We start from the raw sequence: 25,925 nt of genomic DNA, 5'->3' as shown, positions 1-25,925 counted from the left end.
CAGACCAACATTGCAGGAGAACAGCCAAGTGAGGAGTAAAATCAATTTTTGGCCTGTGGCAATCACTTCTAGATCAAATAAGGAGTCCCTCTCTAAGGTTTCGACATATTTAAAGTTCGATCTAGAACTACTGATCCCACAATGCACGTTATATTCTACGCAAATATTATTTTATAAATTTTAGAAGGGAAGGCTTCAAGGAGGTTAAGCCTGGAATTAAGGTGTTGCAATATCTCAGTGTAAAGTACTGAATGGGCCATTTTTATACACGCATTATGCAGTTTTAAGCAAGCTAAGGACCAAGTAATATTGTGAATTTGATTTTTTCATGGATCAGAATATCACGTTGATCTTATAATCATTACTGCAACATTCTTAAATGTATTCCTCATTTTTGATAGAATTATCGTCATCATATCGCAATTCTCTGGAATTGGATCCACAAACAACTTGTCTCTATGGTTGGGTATTTACACATTCTGCGCGTATATGTTAATTCTTTCGTCAGACAAGTCCATGCGTCCGTTTGAGCTCAACATCAAACGCTGTTCCTAGGAGCTCCCGCCTCCTCCCGTGTGCTATTAGTTGATGCGACCACCTGCCCACGTTTCCCGACTTGTGATTGGAGGTTATCAATGTCAAGCATCGCCCTTGGACTGTCAATCATTGCTTCCCTCTTCCCGGGCTTGGTTTTCCGGTACCAGCTACAGAGCTGAGTTTGCAGCATTGGAGGCTCGACGGGTGGGGGAGCTGAAAAACCGGACTAGAATTTCTGCTGCAGTAATAGTTTGTTTTTTTTATTTGCTGGTTGATATTATTTGGAAATACATTTTGGGTGCTTTCGTTTTTATTTATTTAAACAAAACAGCATTTTAGTGAGACCGTGCAAAAAGGAAAAGAGAAAAAGTTATGTCATGGAAGCTATTTGGATCTATCAGTTTCGTCTGATAGTGATCGGAGACTCGACGGTGGGCAAGTCCTGCCTCCTCCGGAGATTCACCGACGGCAAATTCAACGATGCGTCTGACCCCACGGTCGGCGTGGACTTCTTCGCCCGGTTGGTGGAAATCGAGCCGGGAAAGAGGATCAAATTACAGCTGTGGGACACAGCGGGCCAGGAACGGTTCAGGTGCGCGGCGGTATGGCTTGGTTTGGTGTTGATTTTTTTCCCCCTTTGAGGGTGGAAATAAAAGTAGATAGAAACCGGGGCGGGCGGTGCGGGAGAGCGCGGTTTTTGCTGCTGGACTTTGCTCCAGAGAGATGTCCTTGATTTGCATCACTTCAAACGGCAGACGAAATAATGCAACTTTGGAAAGCGACCTGCAGCTCTTTGGGGGAATTGATTTGAGAAATCTATTCTGTTCTCTCATTTTTAAAAAAATATTATTCCAGCATGCTTGTAGTTCAGTCTGTCCGTGATGCAGCTGCTTTCATTACGTCTGCATAAGCGGTTTTACTTCCAGCTGGGTTAATTTATAACTGTGGGTGCCACCTGCCATTGATGAGAGCAGCACAAATAAGAACAGTATCTTAAATTATCCCACTAACTCAATTCTGCTTTTCACGTATTTCGGCTAATTTATGTTTGGACGTGTTTGAATGGGACTGACCATTGCTGCTGACAGAGCGTGGACAAGAGGGATAGCTACATGGTTTATTTGAAATTACAGGTTGGGACTCAGTGCTACTGGCAAACTGGTGACCCATTTGGCAAACTGAACCCTAAACGAGTATAAAAGATTTAGAATTGGAATCTGGCGTTTTGAAGCAGATTTAATTTATAACAACTTAAACAATTGCAATAAATATTATAACAGTAGGCCATTCACCCACTTAAAATGTGCTATTAAAGTAGATCATAGCTGACTTGTACCTTTTTACCCAGGTCTAGGCTGTAAAAAGTTGGTAGTAGATTCAAAATTTACCTGTGGCACTGCAAACTTGTGTTTGATTCTTAGCTTTCTTGAATATTTTGATATTGGAAGCAGTGGATATGAACATTCTTGTTTTAAAATGTTAAATTTCTCCTAGTTTTAGTATTATTTTGCTGTGTGTGTAATTTTAGTAAAATTATTGATATGAATTTGGTTTTAATATTTTGAATGTAGGGAATATGGCATATTAAATCTTTGACATCACATCTTGTTATTTTTATTTGATCATGTGTATATTTCTAGTCCATGTTTTATCACCTAAAATGGTTCCACATTAAAATTTAATCTGACATCCAATATGCTAACTTGCCTGGGTTTTCCTTGATAGCTTTGCAGTTCTCCTCATTTAGCCAGATCTATGTTAGTATCATCAGTACCTATCAAGATTATGTTCCATACATTTTAGTCCAAGTCATTTGTCCATCACAAAAGTGGACTTAGTTACACCACCGTAAAATCTTCCAATAAATACCTCTTGGTTTCTGATTTATACTTTGTCTTGCTGCAATACAAGTTGTGAAATTATTCTTAAAGGATTGTTAAATAGGAAATTTCAGGACTTTAGACCCAGTATTGGCCAAAGAAAGATGTTTTGTTATTGAGTGAGAACAGCAGGTGATGAAGGTGAGTTACCCACTGCTCTTACTCTAGGTGATGAAGATAATGTTGTCAAAGAAGCCTTGATTTCATATAGCAGTGCATTCTGTAGGTAATATATTTGACACACTGGTTGACAATGGAAGGCTCTGGTTTGACCTGGATGATGCTGAGTTGGTTGCATGTGATCGTGCAAGAGTACACTCAGATGAGGAGAACTTCTGATGTGCCTTGTTGATGCTTGAGGGGCTTTGATGAGTCAGGATATCAACAGAATACCAAGTCTTTCATCTGCTTCAGTCACCATTGGGCCTGTTCAAGTTTTCGTCAATTGTTGACACCCCAAGGGGTAACTGGTAATGCTAATTTTATTCAAGTCCAAGACAATATAGCAAAGCAATGAAGAAGTCATTGTAAGGTGCACTTGTGATGCAAGTGTTACTTACCACAAAGCCTGAGCCTGGTTATTGTCCATATTTTGCTGCATGGTTTCATCATTGCAAATGGAGTTGAACATTCTACAGTCATTAGCAAACAGCCAATTGTGACCTCCTAACAGAAGGGAGGTTATTGATCCAGCAGCAGAAGAAAGTTGGGCCAGAAAAGATACTCTGAAGATGTCTGGCGGTGATGTCTTGGGGCTTTGATAATCCACCTCTTAGCTGATTCCATGATCCTCTAGAATTGTTTTTGCCTGACAGCAAATTTTGGAGTCCAAAGGCTTATTGCTGCTGTATTGCACATTTAACAGATAATCAGTGATCAATGATGAATTGGTGTATATATTTCAGTTTTCAGACACAAAAAAAAGGATTTCATGTAATATCAATAAATGGCTGAGAGCAGTGGGATACAGCAAAAACTATGAGACCATTCAATATCCTGGCTGTAATATTGAAGATCTGGACTTGAAAACTAGCTATGCCTCCAGCCAAGCTTTTCCAGGACACTTGCAGCACTGGCATCTACCCGACAATGTGGAAAAAAAATCTTTTTCACAAAAAGCAGGACAAATCCAATGCTGCTAAAGTGCAGCCCACTCAGTATGTATCTCAATCATCAACAAAGTGATGGAAGGTCTCATTGACAGTGCTATCAAGTGGCACTTGCTCACCAATAACCTGCTCACCAATGCCCAGTTTGGGCTTGACCAGGAGCACTTGGGTTCAGACCTCAACATGTCCTTGGTCCAAACATAGACCAATGAAGTAAATTCCTGAAGTAGCAATGGCATTTGACTGAGTGTGGCAGTGAGGATCCCTGATAAAAACTGAAGTCAATGGATGTCAAGAAGAAGATATTCCATTGGCTGAAAGCATACATTGCCTCAATTATTTATAATCTGTTAATAACTTGGATGAGGGGACCATGTGTACAGTAGCCAAATGTGCTAATGATATAAAGATATGTGGTTTAGCAGAAGTACACAAAAAGCCTGCAAAGGGATATAGCTAGTTATGGATAGATATAAATGGATCAATTGAGTGGGCAAGAAGTTAGCAGCTAGGATATGATAGGAAAATATGAGGTTATCCACCTTGGAAAGAGGAATGAAAAAAAAAACAAATGATCATTTAAATGGAGTGACATTACAAAATGTGGTGCAAAGGGATCTGAGGTCCTGGTACATGAAACACGAAGGTTCGACAGTGCAGGTACAGTAATTAGGAAGGCTGGTGGAATTTTGGCCTTCATTGCAGGGAGTATGGAATACAAAAGTAGGGAAGGTTTGATGCAACTTCACAGAATTCTGGAGAGACCTCATCTGAATTACAGTGTATAGTTTTGGTGTCCATATTTAAGGAAAGGTACATTGGAGGCATGCAGAGAAGGCTCATCAGGTTAATTCCTGGAATGAAAGGATTGACATTGGAAGAGAGGTTGAGCAGGTTGGGTATGTACCCATTAGAAGGATCAGAGGTGATCACATTGAAATGTAAGACTCTGAGGGAGACTGACAGAGGAAAATATTTCCCATCACTTGGGTTTGGCTATCTATCATCAACCACTGTGTCACCTGCAGAACCAGAGGAGCCAACAGACTTGATCACTGTTACACGACCATCAAGAACACTTACCATGCCGTCCCATGCTCACACTTTGGCAAGTCCGATCACCTGGCTGTACTCCTACTCCTGGCATATAGGCAGAGACTGAGGACTGCGGCACCAGTGGTGAGGACTGCAAAGGTATGGTCAAGGGAGGTGGAGGAGCGTTTACAGGACTGCTTTGAATCGGTGGACTGGACCATATTCAGGGATTCATCTTCAGATCTGAGTGAAAGTGCCACAGCCAAACTGAGAACATCTTGAGAACATACCGAGTCTTCCCAAACCAGAAGCCCTGGATGAACCAGGAGATTCGCAGTCTGCTGAGGGCTAGGTCTGTGGTGTTCAAGACCTGTGATCTAGAACCCTACAAGAAGTCCAGGTACAAACTACAGAAGGCCATCGTAAGGTCGAAAAGGCAATTCTGAGTGAAGTTAGAGACACAATTGGATGCACAGTAGATGTGGCAGGGTTTGCATGATTGACCTGTATGATTGGTTTGTAAGATAAGCTTTTCACTGTACCTTGGTAAAAGTGACAATAATAAACCAATACCAATCGCTTCCTATAAGATGAAAACTAACACCATAAATGGCAGTGATGCTTCACTCCGCAATGAGCTCAGTGCCTTTTATCCACGCTCTGAAAGGGAGAATAACACTATACCTGTGCGAATCCCCACAGCATCTGGTGACCCTGTGATCTCTGTCTCAGAGGCCGACGTCAGAACATCCTTCAAGAGGGTGAACCCTCACAAGGCGTCAGGCCTCGATGGTGTACCTGGCAGGGTACTGAAAATCTGTGCCAACCAACTGGCTGGAGTGTCCAAGGACATCTTCAGCCTCTCATTGCTTCAGTAGGAGGTTCTCTCCCGCTTCAAAAGGGGCATCAATCATACCAATGCCCAAGAAGAGCAGGGTGAGCTGCCTTAATGCAGGGTGAGCTGCCAAATGACTATTGCCTGGTAGCACTCATATCTACTGTGATGAAGCGCTTTGAGAGGTTGGTCATGACTAGAATTAACTCCTGCCTGAGCAAGGATCTGGACCTGCTGCAACTTGCCTACTGCCGCACAGGTCTACAGCAGACACAATCTCACTGGGTCTCCACTGGGCTTTGGAGTACCTAGACAACAGCTAAACATGTCAGGCCTGTTTATCGATTACAACTCGGCATTCAACACCATCATCCCCTCAGTACTAATCAACAAGCTTCAAAACCTAGGCCTCTGTACCTCCCTCTGCAACTAGATCCTTGACTACCTTATCGGGAGACCACAGTCAGTGCGGATCGGTAATAACACCTCCTCACAACAACAGTGCTGACCCCACTGTTCTACTCTCTCTACACTCATGACTGTGTGGCTAGGCACAGCTCAAATGCCATCTATAAATTCACCAATGGCACCGCTGTTATAGGCAGAGTCAGATGGCAACAAGGAGGTGTACAGGGGTGAGATAGATCAGCTGGTTGAGTGGTGTGGCAACAACAACCTCGCACTCAACATCAGCAAGACCAAGGAATTGATTGCGGACTTCAGGAAGGGGAAGTCAGGAGAACACACACTAGTTCTCATTGAGGGGTCACCGGTAGAAAGGGTGAGCAGCTTCAAGTTCCTGGGTGTCAACATCACAGAGGATCTATCTTGGGCCCAACACATTGATGCAATCACGAAGAATGCACGCCAGCAGCTCTACTTCATTAGGAATTTGAGGAGATTTGGTTTGTCACCAAAGACTCTTGCAAATTTCTACAGATGTACAGTGGAGAGCATTCTGACTGATTGGATCCTCCATACCAGGCAGTGATGCAATGTGCAGGATCAAAAGAGGCTACAGAGTGTTGTAGACTCAGCCAGCTCCATCACAGGCACCACCCTTCCTGCCATCGAGGACATCTTCACAAGGCAGTGCCTCAAGAATGCGGCATCCATCATTAAGGACCCTCACCATCCAGGATGTGCCCTCTTTGCATTACTACCATCGGGGAGGAGGTACAGGAGCCTGAAGACCCACACTAAACGTTTTAAGAACAGCTTCTTTCCCTCCACCATCAGATTTCTGGTTCATGAACACTACCTCATTATTCCTCTTTTGCACTATTTATTTATTTTTGTAACTTATAGTAATTTTTATGTCTTGCACTATACTGCTGCCGCAAAACAACAAATTTCACAACATATGTCAGTGATGATAAACCTGATTCTGATCTAGAACTAGTGGAGTATAACTTTAGAATAAGGGGTTGCCCATTTAGGAAGGATGTGAGGAGGAACTTTTTCTTTGGGGGGTTGTCATGAGTTTTTGGAATTTTGAAATGGAGAGGTTGAATCATCAAATGTATTCAAAGCAGAGATTGACATATATTTGAACTACAGGGGGACAGGGAAATGAAGAGAAGGGGAAAATGGTGCTGAGGGCATGATTGGATTAGCCATGACCATATTGATTTATGGAGCACATTCCAGGAGCCAGCTGGCCACTCCTGCTGCTGCAAACTGGAAGATGATTGTGTTAGTTAAAGGTCAATTGTCCCAGCCTCAAGCTATAGGAATTTCTGCTGCTTCATCAATGACCTTCCTTCCATCACAAAGTTAAAAATGGGAATGATTGCAGATGACTGCACATTGTTCAATTCGATTCTCATTTCCTCTGCTACAAAGATAGAGTCCCAAAGACTCTGTTGCCTGCCAGGTGCAATTTTTAAGGACATTTCTTCTGGGCTGGAAAAGAACCTGGGAGGGGGAGGATCCAGTTATCGTGGTTTGTGTATGCAGTGATAACGTGGTAGGACCAGGAAGTAGGTTCTGCCAAGGGATTATGCTAGGCAAAAATGAAAATCAGAACCACAAGGGTGATAATCTTTGGATTATTACCTGAGCCACATTAGAAATTGGCAAAGGGTAAATGGGGTGAGAGAGGTAAATGCATAGCTCAAAGCTTGGTGTGGGAGAAATAGGTTCCAATTCATGGGACACTGACATCAGTACTGGGGAAGGAAAGAGCTGTTCTGTTGAGATTGGCTTCACTTGAACCATGCTGGGACCAGTGTCTTGGGATTGTAGATAGAGGGCTTTAAACACAATAGGAGTGGGGGAGGGCTGCACGAACTAGATGTTTAATAAATTGAAGTGAAAATGAGAGAGTGGTGGTACAAGAACAGGAAGAAATTGATAAGTGTGATTTTGACAGAGTCAAATGGGATTATCTATTCAGTACACTTCAAAAATTCAATTTTAGTCCTAAATTTATATCTGTGATTAAAATGATTTATTATGCACCTATGGCTTCAATACTTACAAATAATCAAAGACCTCCTTTGTTTAGGCTTTTTCGAGGTACTAGACAAGGCTGCCCGTTAAGCCCTTTGTTATTTGATATTGCTTTAGAACCCTTGGCTATTGCACTCCGGGACTCTTCAAATGTGTGTGGCTTTACTTGAGGACAGAAGATTCATAAGCTATCTCTTTAAGCAGATGACCTGTTACTTTATGTTTCTAATCCGGAGGAATCTATCCCCACAGTACTATCACTATTAGATCAGTTTAATGTTTTTTCTGGCTATAGATTAAATTTTAATCAGAGTGAACTTTTCCCATTAAATATGCAAATCCCAGTTTATAGCAATTACCTTTTAGATTGGTAACTGACTATTTTATGTATTTAGGTGTTAAAATTACTAAGAGACATAAGGACTTATTTAAAGCTAATCTACTGCCTTTAATTGACCATGTTAGACAATTATTTACTAAATGGTCCCCACTGTCTCTATCATTGGTAGGCCGAATTAATGCGGTTAAGATGAATATTTTACCAAAGTTTGTATATTTATTTCAAGCGATTCCAACTTTTGTTCCGAAATCTTTTTTTAATACTATTGATTCTAAAATTCTTTCATATATTTGGCAGAAGAAAAACCCAAGGCTAAGTAAGAAATATTTACAAAAACTAAAAAAGAATGGTGGTATGGCCTTGCCTAACTTTAGATTATATTATTGGGCAATCAATATTAGGTATTTAATTTTTTGGATACAAGATCCAGATGTAATTCAACGCCCCAAATGGGCACACCTTGAGTTCCAATCAGTACTTGAATTTTCATTAGTTTCTATTTTAGGAGTTCCATTCCCTTTCGCACTTACCAAATTAAGTAAACATATGATTAACCCAATAGTTAAACATACAATGCGAATATGATTTCAATTTCGTAAATTTTTTGGATTGAATAAATTTAACCTGTCAAGTCCCATTCAATCTAATTTTTTCTTTCATCCATCCAGAGTTGACTCAGCTTTTTCCATATCGAAAAGGAAGGGAATAGTATGTTTTTGTGATTTATTCATTGATAACTGTTTTTCATCTTTTGAACAATTGTTTAACAAATACAATTTGCCTAGAGCACACTTTTTTCGATATTTGCAAATTAGAAATTTTTTAAAAGCTACTATACCCTCTTTTCCCACACCTTACAAAACTGAAATTACGGAAACTCAGAAGGGCTTGATAGCAATAATTTATGATTTAATTATGAAAATTTGTTTAGAACCACTGGACAAAATTAAGAATGAATGGGAAAGTGAACTCCAGACATCTATACCTACAGAGACTTGGAAGAAAATTCTTCATTTAGTTAATACATCTTCAATGTGTGCCAGACACTCGTTGATACAGTTTAAGGTAGTTCACAGGACCCATATGTCAAAAGATAAGCTAGCTCATTTTTATCAACATATAAATCCTATATGTGACAGATGTAAATCGAATGTGGCTTCTTTGACACACATGTTTTTGTCCTGTCCTCTTTTTTTGGAAAAATATTGGAAAGATATTTTTAACATTATTTCAAATGTATTGAAGGTTGATTTACAACCTCATCCTATCACTGCAATTTTTGGTTTACCAAGGATAGAATCTGGCCATTTTTCTGTCTCTGCTAACCGTATGATTGCCTTTGTTACACTAATGGCCAAACAATCCATTATGCTTAAATGGAAGGATCTAATACCCCCTACTACTTTTCAATGGTTCTCTCAAACTATATCATGTTTAACCTTGGAAAAAATTTAGGAGTGGTACTGTTGATCCTTCGCTTAAATTTGAGGAAGTTTGGAGTCCATTTATTCAATATTTTCACATGATATAGATCCCCTTATAATAACCTTTCAATTTAGAGGAACGGAGTTGACGACATAATATTGCTCTGTTTCTATTGAGAAATTTTAGTCCAGTTTTTTTTGGTTTTTTTTAATTTTTTTTTCTTTAGCTTAGTTTGGTTTGATATATTGTTTATAATTTTTATTATTGTTTTGGGGTTTTTTATATATTTTATAATAAATCTTTTTCTTTTATATTATATTCATTCACTAACAGATCATTGGATCTACAGTTTTTTTTATACTCTAGTGTTTTTTATGATTATCCATATCGTGATTGTTCTCCTGATCTCTTTGTATTACATGTATAAACATTGATATCTTAATCTGAATTAATTTGAAAACTAATAAAAAGATTGAAAAAGAAAGATAAGTGTGACAGGCTGGGGCAGAAAATGTAAACAAAAGTATGCAACACAGCTAATCCAGAGTTTAACAGTCTTTATTTTAATGCATGTAGCATTTTCAATGAGAGATGAGTTTCATAGCACTGATAGCAACGTATAGTATTGTCTGGTACGGAGATGTTGCAGAGTGATTTGGATTGAGTGCAAAATATTCCAGGTTATACAATATTCCAAAAGAACATGCCTAAAGGGAAAGCAGGGAGGGTAGCATTGTTAATCAAGGAAGGTATCCGGGTCATGATATAGAGGCAGTGGATAGTAGTGTAGAATTGGTTTGGGTTGAAATCATGAATAGTAGGGGAGAGCAGTTATGGGCAGGAGTAGTCTGTAAGCCCCCAAGGGTGACATAATGGGGGCAGGGTTTCAGGTTCTTAGATCATTGGAACCTCTTCTAGGGCAAGGGTGACCTGTACAAGAAGGAAGGGTTGCACCTCAATTGGAGGGGAACCAATATCCTGGCCGGGAGGTTCGCTAATGCTACTTGGGAGGATTTAAACTAGTTTGGCAGGGGGATGGGAACCAGAGCACTGGGTCAGAAAGTGGAGGGATTGAGAGGAAGGTAGATGTCAGGGCCAGAAAAATGGGCAGGACCAAAGTAATGGACACAATGGGATGGACAGTTTGAAGTGTGTGTTTTTGACTGCTAGAAGTATTATGGGTAAGGGTGATGAACTTAGAGCATGGATCAGTACATAGAACAGTGATGTTGTGGCCATGACAGAGACTTGGTTGAGAGAGGGACAGGAATGGGTGTTTAATGTTCCAGGGTTTCGATGTTTTTAAAAAAGATAGAGAGGGAAGTAAAAGAGGGGGTGGAGTTGTACTACTAATCAGGGACAATATCGTAGCTGCACTCAGAGGGAACATAATGGAGGGTTCGTCCACTGAGTCCATATGGGTAGAAGTCAAAAATAAGAAAGGTGCAATCACTCTGATGGGATTATACTACAGACCCCCCAATAGCCACTGGGATATTGACGAACAGATATGCAGGCAATTAGGGAACAGTGTAAAACTAAAAGGGTTGTTGTTGTGGGGGACTTCAACTTCCCTAATATAAGCTGGGACCTCCTTAGTGTAAGAGGCTTAGATGGAGCAGAATTTGTTAGTTGCATCCAGGAGGTTTTCTTAAATCAATATGTAGATGGTCCAATGAGAGGAGGGGCTGTACTGGACCTGGTGTTGGGTAACGAGCCTGGCCAGGTGACTCCCCCTTTAAGTGGGAGAACAGTTAGGGAACAGTGACCACAACTCCTTAAGTTTTAAGATAGCTACAGATAAGGATAAGTATGGACCTTGCGGGAGTATTAAATTGGAGCAGGGCAAATTATGAGAGCATTAGGCAGGAACTAGGGAGAATTGGGAACAGCTGTTTTTGACATCCATACCCTGACATGTGGAGGGTGTTTAAAGACCAACTGCACAGAGTACGGGACAAGTATGTTCCAGTAAGAAGGAAGGACAAGGATGGCAAAGAGAACCTTGGATGTTGAGAGAGGTGGTGAATTTAGTCAAAGAGCAAAAGGAAAAGTATGTAAAGTTTAGGAAGCTCAGATCAAACAGAGCACTTGAGGATTATAAAGAAGCCAGAAAGGAACTCAAGAAGAGAAATAGGAAAGCTAGGAGGGGCCATGAAAAGTCCTTGGCAAGTAGGATTAAAGAAAATCCCAAGGCATTCTATACATACAGCAAGAGGATGATGAGGGAGAGGGTAAGACCACTCAAGGATAAAGGAGGGAACATGTGCTTGGAAGCAGAGGATGTGGGTGAGGTCCTTAATGAGTAGTTTGCATCAGTATTTACGAAGGAGAAGGATGTGGAGGATAGTGAGATCAGTGTGGAGGATAGTGAGATCAGTGTGGAGCATGCTAATATGCTAGGGCATTTCGAGATAAAGGAGGAGGTAGTGTTGGGCTTTAAGGTGGATAAGTCCCCAGGGCCTGATGGGATATACCCCAGGTTATTGAGAGAGGCAAGAGATGAGATTACTGGGGCCCTGACCAAGATCTTCATGTCCTCTCTTGCCACAGGTGAGGTCCTGGAGGACTGGCGAGTAGCTAATGTTGTTCCATTAGTTCAAGAAGAGAAACAAGGATAATCCTGGTAACTATAGACTGGTGAGTCTCACGTCAGTGGTAGGGAAGTTACTGGAGAGGATTCTTAAGGATAGGATTTATGAGCATTTGGAAAACCATAGCCTAATTAGGGACAATCAGCATGGCTTTGTGCAAGGCAAGTTGTACCTTACGAACTTGATTGAGCTTTTTGATGAGGTGATGAGGGTGATTGATGAAGGTAGAGCTGTGGATGTTGACTACATGGATTTTAGTAAGGCGTTTGACAAGGTCCCTCATGGGAGGTTCACCCAGAAGATTAAGATACATGGGATCCACGGTGAATTGGCCGTAGAAGACAGACAGTATTGGTCAATGGGACTTATTTTAGCTGGAGGCCTGTGACTAGTGGTGTTCCTCAGGGATCTGTGCTGGGACCTCTGCTGTTTGTGATGTATATAAATGACCTGGATGAAAATGTACATGGGTGGGTTAGTAAGTTTGCAGGTAATATGAAAATAGGTGATGGTGTGGATAGTGTAGAAGACCGGCGAAGGATACAGCAGAATATCGATCAGTTGCAGATGTGGGTGGAGAAATGGCAGACGGAGTTCAACCCGGCCAAATGTGAACTGTTGCATCTTGGGAGATCAAATGTAGAGACAGTACACTGTCAGTGGTAAGAGCCTCAACAATGTTGATGAGCAGAGGGATATTGGGGTCCAAGTTCATAGATCCCTGAAAGTGTCTATACAGGTTGATAGGGCAGTAAAGAAGGCATATGCATGCTTGCCTTCGTTAGTTGGCATTGAGTTCAAAGGTCAGGAAGTTATGCTACAGCTTTATAAAACTTTAGTTAGGCCACATCTGGAGTATTGCATTCAGTTCTGGTCATCCCATTATAAGAAGGATGTTAAGGCTTTTGAGAGGGTGCAGAAGAGGTTTACCAAGATGCTGCCTGGATTAGAGGGCATGTGCTATGATGATAGGTTGGACAAACTTGGGTTGTTCTCTCTGGAGCAGTGGAGGTTGAGGGGAGATCTGATAGAGGTTTATAAGATTATGAGAGGCATAGATAGAGTAGACAGCCAGTATCTTTTCCCCAGGGTTGAAATGTCTAATACCAGAGGGCATGCATTTAAGGAGAGGAGGGGTAAGTTCAAAGGAGATGTGCGGGGCAAGTTTTTTTACACAGAGTGGTGGGTGCCTGGAATGCACTGCCTGGGGCGGTTCAGCACAACATTGTGGGCTGAAGGGCCTGTTCCTGTGCTGTACTGTTCTATATTCTATGAATGGTAGCACAGGTTTGAGGGGCCTGGTGGCCTTCCCTGATCCAGTTTTCTTGTGTTCCTCAGCAAAGGAAGCAGTCTGTACCAGTATACAGCAAGACCTGGGCAACATTAAGACAGGTGGCAAGTAACGTTTGTGCCGCAAAAGAGCTAGGCATTGAATCTCTCCAACGAGAGAGTCGAACCACATAGCCTTTGTTAAATGGCATGTTATTGCCAAGTTCCCCACTGTGAACATCCTTGGGCATGACCAGAAACACAAGTGGACTAGCCACATAAATCCTGTGGTTACAAGACCAGATCAGAAGCTGGGTATCCTGTGGTGAGTAACTCACTTCTTGACATCCCAAGTCTTTCCATCATTCATGAAACACATCAAGACTGTGATGGAATATTCCACTTGCCTAGATGTTTACAGCTTCAACAACAAGAAGTTCGACACCATTCAGGACAAAGCAGCCTGATTGATTAGCACCCTATCCAAGACCCTAAACATTCATTTCCTCCATCACCATTGCACAGTGGTTGCAGGGTGTACCATCTATAAAATGCACTGCAGTTACTCACCCAAATTATTCCAACAGTATCTCCCAAACCCTGAACTTCTACCACCAAGGGCAACAGGCACTTTCCCTCCAAGTGGCACACTATCCTGACATAAAGTATATAACTGGTCTTTCATTGTAACTGGGTTCAAATCCTGGAACTCCCTCCCCAAAAGCATTGTGGGAATACCTTCACCAGAAGAACTATAGTGCTTCAAGCTGGTGTCTCACCACAGCATTCTCAAGGACAATCAGAAGATTGTCAATGAATGCTGGCCTTGCAAGTGATGCTCAGGTTAAAAATGAACTTAAAAACCTCAATAGTGTAGATATGTACTTGCATACATTTTAAATATAATGTGCTCAGTAAGATATTGATCAAAATGCATACATGACTACAGAAGGTTAAACTTTTTAATGAAACACAGGCTAAATCTGAGTCATGATAACTGAAACTACCAGATGTCATGTGAACCCCATTGGTTCACTCGTATTCTTTTGATGGAATAAAATATGCTATTATTGCCACGTCAATCTTTATATATAACTCCAGACCTACAACAACGTAACCTTTAACTCCCTCTGAAATGGCTGAGCAAACCATTGGCTTGTATTAAATTGCTATCAAAACAATAAGAATAAAACCACATAGGGACAATAACGCCTCAGTGGCACAGCCAGGCAAGTGGACTTTTCATGATTTACATCTTAATTGGAATATCTGTCCCACAGTTTGGTCATCTTGCAATCTGACAGCCATACTCACAGGATGAAACCTCTAACCAACATATCAGACTCCTCCAACACCATGCCTGATTGTGTTCTATCCCATAGGCAGGATGACCCGAACAAGAGTGATAGAGTTGTGAAATATTGTGGAGGTGTGGTCCTTGTATCCTCAACACTGACTCTGAAGTTTCACAGTATCAGGTCAAACAGGGCCAAGAAAATTTCCAGCTGATTAACTTGACAAGAAATAGCAGGTTTCTTGAGTCTCCTCTGCTGTTTGATAAAATTATGGTTGATATTCTACCTTGTCTAATTTGTCTTCCAGTCCTTGTATTAAAAGATTATGATCTCAGCCTTAAATACACTCATTCTTCATCTTGACCCCAAATGATTGACCTGTAATCCTTAGAATGTGCTTCCTGGTGGTTATGCCTTCATATTTCCCGCATTATGCTCTGCCACCTTCTTGCCAACTCAAGTCAATCTGTCTATCGCTAGAGTCAATCCAGTAAATCAATACAGGTGGTCTCCGCGTTACTGTGGGAGTGGGGGTTGCGTTCCTAGAAAATGGTCAGTATTGTGATTTTTCTTAATGCAAAGCCACGTCATCTACACATGCATCAAGAAACACAAGTTGAAGCAAAATGAATTTTGTGTTTATTTTCTATTTTTCACATAAGTTCTGTAAGAGCTAATTTTATTTTGCATTTCAAATTTTTGGGTAGCAATTTGTGAATTCTTTAAGGGTGAAATTCCATTATCTAAACAGCCATAACGAGGGGGTGCTTTGCCTCAGAGTTACTTTATTGTTCCTTAGATGGAAAAACCAAAACGTGTACATGTTTGAGGTGTGTCCTACCATAATTTGCCTGCCCATCTGGTTGCACCTGCATGTTAACTTCTTGGTATTTGTTTATTGTTGTCTCTTGTACTGAGGTACAGTGAAAAACTTGTCTTGCATACTGATCGTACAGGTCAATTCATTGCACAGTGCAGTTACATTGAGTTAGTACAGAGTGCTTTGATGTAGTACAGGTAAAAGCAATAACAGTACAGAGTAAAGTGTCATAGCTACAGAGAAAGTGCAGTGCAATAAGGTGCAAGGTCATAACAAGGTAGATTGTGAAGTCATAGTCCATCTCATTGTATAAGGGAACCGTTCAATAGTCTTATCACAGTGGGGTAGAAGCTGTCCTTAAGTCTGGTGATACGTGCCCTCAGGCTCCTGTATCTTCTACCCGATGGAAGAGGAGAGAAGAGAGAATGTCCTGGATGGGTGGGGTCTTTGATTATGCTGGCTGCTTCGCCAAGGCAACGAGAGGTAAAGACAGAGTCCAAGGAGGGGAGGCTGGTGTCCGTGATGCACTGGGCTGTGTCCACAACGCTCTACTGTTTCTTGCTGTCCTGGGCAGAGCAGTTGCCGTACCAAGCCGTGATACATCCTGATAGGATGTTTTCTATGGTGCATCGGTAAAAGCTGGTGAGAGTCAAAGGGGACAAACCAAATTTCTTTAGCCTCCTGAGGAAGTAGAGGTACTGGTGAGCTTTCTTGGCTGTGGCATCTAAGTGATTTAACCAGGACAGGCCGTTGGTGATGTTCACTCCCAGGAACTTGAAGCTCTCAACCCTCTCGACCTCAGCACCATTGATGTAGACAAGTGCATGTACACTGCCCCCTCACCTGAAGTCAATGATCAGGTCTTTTGTTTTCTTGATTTCTTGTGTTTCATGTACACACACATACCTGACTGGACACCAGCATTTTAAAAAGAAAATATTGTTTTGCTATCCTTTGTAAAAAAAACTTTGCATTTCCCCTAAATATATTCTATTCAGTACTTGCCCACTCAGGTAACTGGTCTACATCCCTTTGCAGAATCTTTGCATTCTCTTCACAGTACATTTTACACCCTAGCTTTACATTGCATGTCAGTAAATGGGAACACATTACAATCTGCCCTTTTATAATTAGATCATTAATATAAATTGTAAATAGCTGAGGCTCTAGTACTTGTTGCATCCCGCCTATCAACCTGAAAATGGTTTGTTTATTCCTATTCTGTTTTCCATTCATTAGCCAGTCCTCAGTTCACAATAATATATTGCCTCAAACCCAGGGAGGGAGCCCTTTTTGTTTTGAAACCTTTTTCAGTTGTTTAATCCTTGTTGAACATTGCTGGGGAAAATGAGAAAATGTGCATTCCTTCAGTGTTTATCCCTCCAAGAATTTCAGTAGCAACACAGCAGGCCAAATTCTGATGGATGTGGCTTACAGGTCAATCCTACATGACATAGAACAAATATTTGGCAAAAAATATCTGTACAATATCTCCAACAACCTACATTTCACTATGTACCTGTCCATGTAAATATTGGTGGAAGTAACCAATACACAAAGCACCTGGTCCGCTTTTCATACTGAGTACATCCTTTGTGTGTTGTGTTGTACTACCAGTGCATTAAAATGGATACATTCCAGAATCATGAATATGTACAAGTTAGGAGCAGAAGTAGGTCACTCACCTTGTCAAACTTGTTCCATCATTTAATGAAATTAGGGCTGATCTGATTGTAACCTCAACTCCACATTTCCAGTCTACTGCAATAATCTTTCACCTTTTGGCATATAAAGAACTATCTACCTCTGCTTTAAAAATATTCGAAGACTCTGTTTCCATGACCCTTTGAGGAAGAGAGTTCCAAAGATTCATAACACCAAGTGTATGTAAGTTGAAAGTCAAACCAGTGTAGGACTCGTACTATGAATGGTAGGGCACTAGGGAGTGTAATGGAACAGAGGGACGTAGGAGTACAAGTATATAGTTCATTGAAAGCAGCATCACAGGTAGACAGGGTGGTGAAAAAGGCATTTAGCACACTGGCCATCAGTCAGGGCATTGAGTATAGGAGTTGGGACATTATGATGCAGTTGGTGAGGCCGCACTTGGAGTACTGTGTGCAGTTTAGGTCACCCTGTTAGGGGAAAGATGTGGTTAAACTGGAAAGTGTGCAGAAAAGATTTACGAGGATGTTGCTGGCGCCTGAGTTATAGGGATAGGTTGGCCAGACTATGTCTTTATTCCTTGGAAATTAGGAGAATGACGGGCGACCTTATACAAGTGTGTAAAATTATGAGAGGCATAGATAAGGTGGACAGTAACAGTCTTTTCCCCAGGGTAGGGGAGTCCAAAACTAGGAGGCAGAGATTTAAGATGAGAAGGGAAAGATTTAAAAGGGACCTAAGGGGCAATTTTTTCATGCAGAGGTTGGTAATTATATGGAATGAGCTGCCAGAGAAAGTGGTTGAGGCAGGTACAATAGTATCATTTAAGAAGCACTTGGATATGTACATGGAGGGAAGGGGCCTGGAGGGATATGGGCTGAATGCAGGAAATTGGGACTAGGTGGGTGACAACCTGGTCGGCATGGACTCGTTGGGCTAAAGGTCCTGTATCCGTGCTGAATTGCTCTATGACTCTGTGACCAAGAGGAAAATGTTGCCTCATCTCTGTCTTAAATGGCTGACCCGTATCTCAGGATATTGGCCATCTGGGGCAGATGAGGACAGCATATTCTAAATCTTTGGACTAATGCTGGTTCAATAAGGAGAGCTGGTTCATTATGGAGTGTAAGAGAGCATACCAGGAGCAACACCAAATAGAAGTTAAAATGAAATGCAAACCTGGTAAAGTAACAGTACAAGATAATGTACATTCTAAATACTAGAAGCCACATAGTGTAGACAGGTGATTCCATTGAATCAGATCAAAACTTTTGCCATTCTGCTACATCCATTTGTGAATAATGGTGACAGTTAAGTAACATGGAGGAACCTCTGTGAACATCCCTATACCCAGAGATAGGGCTAAAGTGTTCACAACCATCGTCAGCTGGAGTGACACAACCATCTCACCCTTGTAGCCGGGTCCCCATTGTACAGAATTCTGTTTCTTTTTATTAATAAGTCTTAATCGTCTCATATCTAACCAAGTAAGATTTATATAACAGCTTTGTAATTCCTGCTTACGATGAAACTCCTGTTTGCTATGCAAATTTCTCAAGCATCTGCAAAGTTTCTTGAACAAATGAAGGCTGTGATGGCATATAGTGCAAGTGAAAAGTGTTACCAAGGAACTCAACAAAAGTGCCAATAAATTTTAGTTATTGAACCTTCGCATTGCCCCTCATTGCTGCAATTCCCAAACCATCTTTATACCATTCACATTGTCCCTTTTCACTCTGTTTCTGTTTTGAGACAGCATCTTTCTACAGTGCTCCTGAACAAGTTACTATTGCTCATTGGTTAGCAGTCTTTTAATTGCTATATTTTCTTCTCATGTGACTGTAGTTTAATCTAACTGTAACCATTTAATCTCATTTTCCTGTAATTTGTGCCTGAAGTATTTAATTCTTGTAGGATGATGCTTTGGCCACCGCAAAAAAAAATTGTATCATCACATCCTTTGCCCAGTCCTTTAAGGAAACCTCTTCCAAACACAGAAGTTTCCTTTTTAAAATTTCAATTTTGTTGCAACCAGAGCTCTGAATATAATAAACAATCCATATCATGCACAGTCCTGTGCTGTTTAGATTTGCTCAAAAATCCCTTCTCCAGTAATTCTTGTTGGGTAGGGAGTGGTCCGTTGCCATGTCTTGTGAGATACTGTGCCAAGTACTCCAATAATTTACTCAACAGTCAAATATTAGAGAGGAACAATCTTATTATTTTAATAAAGACACATGTCTTATCAAGTTGGAGTGGGCCTGTTCCCAATTCAGCTACTAATCTTGGCTCCTATATGGCTCATAAAATTTTGGATTACTCCATCCTTTTCTTTCTGGATTGTATCTAATGCCATAAAATACTCTTACACTTGAACCCTGGAGTAAAATTAAAGCATTCTATCAGCCATTATCAGGCGTTCTTAGTTCTCAGTCATGTCCAAATTCAAGCAACATTTCCTTACTCACTAATGCTTCCTCCAGTTTTATTTATAATGGTTCATGCATTTGGAAGTGCCACATTGATGAAGTAGGGGAAATAGGGAAAGAAGTTTAATTTGTTGCTCAATTTGGAGTACATGGTGAGTGGATTTTTTTCTCTAATGCAGGCAAAATTTGACTACATGTCCGAAGTGACTACTCAAGATTGTAATATCAATTTTCCATTATAGCTAAAAGGACACCTACTTGCTTTATGATGGAGTTCCATATCTTCTACCCTAGATCATACATGTGAAATGTCCTTTTATTTTTTTACACATTTTTAAAGCTAGAGATGACAATATTTCTTACTTGTTTAATTTATTATTGACTAAACATTTATCCTTAACATCCATAAAGAGTAATATATATTTTAGTTTTATGTGTAATGATAATTTTCATGAGGAATTGTGAGGCTGTGTCACTTGTTTACAAAGTAAGATCAGAGTATATCAATCTTATGGTCATCTTCAGTTGGATGTAACATATTTCTTTTATCACCAGCCAATTGTTTTAGCCATTAATAAAATAAGCAATGAGAAGCTTGATATAGTTACTTCCTATGAAGGCTTTTTGTTATGTGGCTTTGTTGTAGATACCCAGTAATGTAGGTTTTGGGACTTGGAGGGCCCATGTGAGATTTGAGATTTAGACTGAAATTGGTGGTACTTCATGTGTGTGAATTTTATAAAATAAAATTCTATAATGTGAAACTTGATCTAGTTTTAATTTGACAGATCTCATAAGTGAAGAGCTTAATTTTAAATTCAGTTTTTATTATGTGAATTGGGAAGTGAAGATTTTCAGTTCCTGTATCAAATGAGCAGAACACGTTATTCTCAGGGGAATGGTGTAAATTTATTTATAATTGCTTTAGTTTTATCTCATTCTAAGTAAGTACTTCAGTTAGTAGTCTTTAGTTTTCTGATTCTTGTGCAGTCTTTTTTTTTGTTCCATAACTGTGCCTTATTCCTGAATATTAGAAAAAGACATTGAAAGATTGTACCCCTTTTAAGGTTTGTGATGATTCATTGTCTAATCTGTTTTATAGTATTGTATTGCACTAGAATTTTTGTATTTTTTAAAAGTTATCGCTGCTGTAAATTTCTGGAAAAAAATTGTATTTCTCTGCTAAATTCCTAAATTGCTGAACTGTTGACTTAGTTCTTTGTTATAAGTGGGGGAAAAGAAGATTAAAACAGTTGATCAGAATGGATCATCTGTTAGAGGATTCCAATAACACTGTTGGGATCTTTGAGATTGCTTGAACTGAATTATGTTCGAGCTTTATAATTTCTTTCTAGATGGCAAGCAATACATGTTAAAGTGCTCTTCAGAACATTTATGAAACATGAAGAAATATCGAATACTACAATGCCTATTATGTTTCCATAGCTAGTTACTGCTGGAGCACTGCAGCATGGCTTATAGGAGCTGGAAAACCAATGATGGTAATTTGTCATTTGTGATTATTTGAATAAATTCTGTTTTGTAGGATCAGAAATTGTTAATTTTGCATCAAAGGCTGGGGGGCAGGGGCAGAGCAAGAGGGTGGAGGGTGGGAACATCAATGTACTATGTCTATAAATCACTGTTGTGGAGGACATCAAATTTTCATACAACTGTCACTTGAAAACAATCAGGGACAATAGACTTTGCTGAGTTTTATTTTGGCCCAGCCACCCATGGCTACCATCACCACCATTCTGGTGTATTATGAAAGTGGAAAACTCTTGTCAAAAACATGGCTTAAACTTGGGGAACTCAAAGCATGTGTGTCAGTACCATATTGTGCAGTGGTGGTGAATTTCTATGAAATTTCTTCCACTTGTCTATGTAACTTAGGTAAAACAGCCATGGAAGCAACAGAAAACCATATATTCAGTATTTACAGTTTATTCTGTGGCTCTTTGGTAAATGTTATCACAGACGAGAAAGAAAATATCTCTTCTTATTTAGATCAAATCTAACTGAACCTTTTATCCATGTGATATATTTATATTACTTTTGCACAGAACTTTTAGCATGAACTATTATTGAGTTTGTTTGGTTGTTGATTCCAGAAATGAAACTTTACATTGATGTATTCCTAAGAGCTAAATACAAGTATTAGCATTAATATTTTTAGTTTTATATTATTCCTGAGCACTGCTTGGTTCTAAAAAGAAAAACTGTTGGTTGAATTCTACTCCCTCTTTTTTATTTTCCTTAGGTCTATAACTCGATCCTATTACCGTAATTCAGTTGGTGGGCTGCTTGTATTCGACATTACAAATCGCAGGTCTTTTGAACATGTCCGTGACTGGTTGGAGGAAGCAAAGATGCATGTTCAGCCATTCCAAATCATATTTCTTCTTGTTGGACACAAATGTGACTTGGCGACCCAACGGAAAGTGTCAAAGGAAGAGGCAGAGAAACTTGCAGCAGTATCGGGTATTAAATATATTGAGACCTCTGCAAAAGATTCTACAAATGTGGAGGAGTCTTTCACTGTTCTAACCCAGGAGATATACGAGCTGCTCAAAAAAGGCAACATATCCATCCAAGAAGGATGGGAAGGTGTTAAGAGTGGTGTGGTTCCTAATGTTGTTCATTCTTCTGAGGAAGCTGTGCAGCCTGGAAGAAGGTGCCTTTGCTAATTATTGGGGTTAAAGAACCCTATATTCCAAAGAATTGCTTAATGTACTTTAGCCATTTGTGCAAGCTTACATCAACAAATTTACTAGGATTCATCCTAGACCAAGTATAGAATTGATTAAATATATTTCATTGGAAAGTAAGTACCCCAATTTGGCTACAGAGCTTCTCCAACATGAAATGTACATATTTTATTTTCAATAGTTGCTGACTTTAATAGTAAGAGTGTATTTTTTTGCACTGTAAAATCAAGTTTTATTTTTGGAGTGTTGCCTTACTGTAAGGCCAGCCAATCTGTGGGGTAGGATAAGTAAAGATTTAATAAATATGTATATTTGATATGAGCCATTTACCCTAAACAATGATTTAAGTATGGTTTTGCCCATTTCAGAAATGTTTGAGTAGTTTCTGGGAATGTGAGAAGCAGAAATTCTTAACTTTAAGTTATTGATTTTGTTTTTTAGAAGCAGAATTCTTTTTTGTTCTGTGCAATTTCTTAATTCCCCAGCCTTTAAGTAAAGTTTATGAATTGTGATTATTTGCCAGGATTTGGATTGGAGCCTTTGGTGTCATTTGTAGTTAATAAAATGGGAATGGGTGACAAATTCAAGAGTTAAAAGGAGGAGCAAATGAAAACAATAAATAAGAAATAAATTGTACTATTAACTGGGGCTTCAAAAGGTTGCACTGTTGTGAGTTGCTGACAACATTTCTGGTTCAGGCAAGCCAGCAGCTTGGTTGTATACACAAAGATGTTGGCCTCTGTTTAGAGCCCTGCACTAGGTTCTTTTGTGGACCAATATTGCTTAATGTTTAGCTTATATGGCAAATTAATGAATGTTGGCATGGCAATGTGGTTGTTCAGCTTATTGCTTTTAATGTTACAGTTTACAGTTACAAACTGCTGCCTTTTTATCTACTTTTGGAAAGAGGTGAGGCTGCTATGGCTATTGAACAATCCTTCCAAAATTTGCTTTTGAAATAGAGATGAGAATGGAGAATGCAGGATGGTGGGAGCAAGTTAAAACTTGGCTCAACTGTGAGGTTTACAAAGGACTTGAATATTACCAGCAATGGGCAGGTTTAAGAGTCATCAAGTAAGCTTTTAATCCTCCAAGAATATTGAGATACCCTGCTGTTGGTCAGGCAACCTTTATATGCATTTGCTCACATCCTTGCACTTAATTGTTGGTAATTACTGCAAACCAAAAAAATAGAGGCACCTTTTAAACAGTCCAGTGATGTCTGAAATGTATGCAATATGCTGAATTGGCTACTAACCTTTGGCACATATGCCTGCTCTTTTTTTCTGAAGTCTAATGTGAAATGCATATAAGCAAATGAGTAAGTGAATTTGCAAGTCTTGTAAATCAAGTTGTTTGCTTATCAGTTCTGATTTAACTAAACCCAGCTGTGCATTGCAAACCACTAATTTACACAAAAAATACACAAGAATAGAATTTTCTCATGTTAATGACATGAAATATCAGGATATTTGTACTCTGCGTCCAAAATTCAGTAAACCAAATTTCACTACATTATCATATTCTGCATTTATTACATATGACCAAGAATGGATTTCTACCCCCATGATATTTTTAATTTACTCACATCTTAAACGTGATGATTTTAATATTTAAAATGTAGGCTGTGGTGAAAATCAAATACCCCAGTTCTCTAATTGGTCATTTATAATAGTTTTTTTGGCAAGGTGGGTTTTATTCACCTTGTTAGGCATCACAGAAATTAAAATTTTAATGTTTTTAAATCCATCTCTTTTAGTATAACGTAAAGGTCTTCACTCACCTATGTGCTGGAGGTGTGGCTAATGATGATCATCCTAGCCAATGAATATATTCAATAAAACCAATTTATATTTGGCATCTAAGAACAGAAAATGCTGGAAATACTCAAGTCATGCAGTATCATTAATGTGAGGTGTTAACGCTGTTTCTTCCACAGCTGCTGCCTGACTTGCTGGATATTTTGAGCATTTATTTCAGATTTTTCATTTCTTTAGTATTATATTGATACATCTGTTGCATTGATATATCTCTAGCTAGAGTGATTGTTAAACAAAAAGTAGCAGATGAACATGGCCCAAATGTTAAACGAAGCCTCTGATCTTTGATTTGAACTGAAGTATTAATATTAAAATACAAACCTAATTAGAAATGGATGTAATGATTGCTAGCTATGTCCAAACATTTACGCAACTTCCTTTCTGGAAGTTTTACTTTCATTATTCTTTTAATTGTCACACTTTGATGTAGCAATCTTTAATCTTGGCCAATGGAACTGTTTTCAGTTGAAAATGAAAATCAGAAGGTAAAACCTATGGTCCCTGCTTTTCAGACATAAACAGTACAAAAACATTCACCTGAGGCTTGGAAGCTAGTTGTTTAGTCATCTTGAGGTAAGGTGGAAATTATTTGTGTTCATCTCTACTATTTTGAAAAGTAGCAATTTAACACTTATGATTATTTTAGTACAGCAATTATTTCATTCATCAATTTCAACAGTTGTACTTATGAAGAGGCTTAAAAGTAAGGAATAAATTATTGAATGTCAACATATTTATTTTGTTCTCCAAAATAAATATTGTTTTGATTATGTGTAGACGTTTGACTCTCTTTATCCTCAAATTTTAGCAGTGAGTTCTGATCTCTAAAGATCATTTATATTCTCCAAAAGCCAATTTCTATTTCCTCATGGATTTAAAATGGTAAATTTTATTACAACCAAAAATGTCCAAGGAGCATTGAATGTTCTATGTGTTCTTGATGGTTAATATCAAAATTATCATAAGCATATGCCATTGTTCTCTCTAATTTCAGAAATGTTTTAAACCTTAAGGTAGATTTTAAAAATAAACTGCAATGACAATAGCCTTTTGAAACATTAAGCAAGTATTCCCCATTTGGGGGTATAAATTTATTTTTTATATCAATTAATTCTTTATACACTTGTAAAATTTTGGATCTTTTGTATGACAAAGACACATGTACTCTCAAAAGAAATAAGGCATTCAGATGTGACTTCCCAAATGTTGTCAACAAATGTTACTTGGGTTTCAAACAACCAGTTTGGTAGTGTATTGAAGATGCTTGGAAGTTAATCACAATGAAATGAATGTGTTTCCTCACCATTTTTTAACAATCTTCACATTGAGGATTTAAATTACCAAAATCTTTGTTTTGTAATTTTCTTACAGAACTGCACTCTTTAATTCAGCAGGTGTGATGTTTCTGTTTTTTCTGGCAATTCCCTGAACTAATCAGTCATGGAGAGGTAATGAACAGCGACTGGAATTGGAAGTTTATACTGATGAGTTACCATTGTGCCAGAGTTAGACTTAGGATAACATCATTGTAGGTAGCTACCCCATTATTCCAGGTGCCTCTTCAACAAGTGGAATTTTCAGACAGTTTCTGAGTAATACAAGAAGTAAAGATTTTGAAAAGAAATTCTAGACTTTCTGTAAGAAGTAAACAAGCTGATATGTGTGAATAACATGCTCATTTAAGTCATTAATGACATCAAATTAGTC

General features: G+C 39.2%; 1 protein-coding gene across 1 annotated transcript; it reads left to right on the top strand.

Annotated features, from left to right (window-relative positions):
* The first annotated feature begins 693 nt into the window (after positions 1 to 693).
* LOC127575790 (ras-related protein Rab-39A-like) lies at positions 694 to 24,993 on the top strand. The gene is made up of 2 exons (XM_052025890.1): positions 694 to 1,129; positions 21,951 to 24,993. The coding sequence occupies exons 1-2, from the start codon at positions 915 to 917 to the stop codon at positions 22,375 to 22,377; spliced, it is 642 nt and encodes a 213-aa protein (XP_051881850.1). The 5' UTR covers positions 694 to 914; the 3' UTR covers positions 22,378 to 24,993.
* Positions 24,994 to 25,925: the final 932 nt, after the last annotated feature.

The sequence above is a fragment of the Pristis pectinata genome, chromosome 11 (assembly GCF_009764475.1).
Source record: "Pristis pectinata isolate sPriPec2 chromosome 11, sPriPec2.1.pri, whole genome shotgun sequence".
NCBI lineage: Eukaryota > Metazoa > Chordata > Chondrichthyes > Rhinopristiformes > Pristidae > Pristis > Pristis pectinata.
Note: the sequence above shows the minus strand (reverse complement) of the source record. Positions and strands in the feature narration are given on the sequence as shown.

What these genes read in the sequence shown, in the direction of transcription:
- LOC127575790 (XM_052025890.1), top strand. Translation starts at nt 915, where the DNA reads ATGGAAGCTATTTGGATCTATCAGTTTCGTCTGATAGTGATCGGAGAC. An exon ending in GCGGGCCAGGAACGGTTCAG is followed by an intron (nt 1,130 to 21,950) that starts GTGCGCGGCGGT and finishes TATTTTCCTTAG; the next exon opens with GTCTATAACTCGATCCTATT.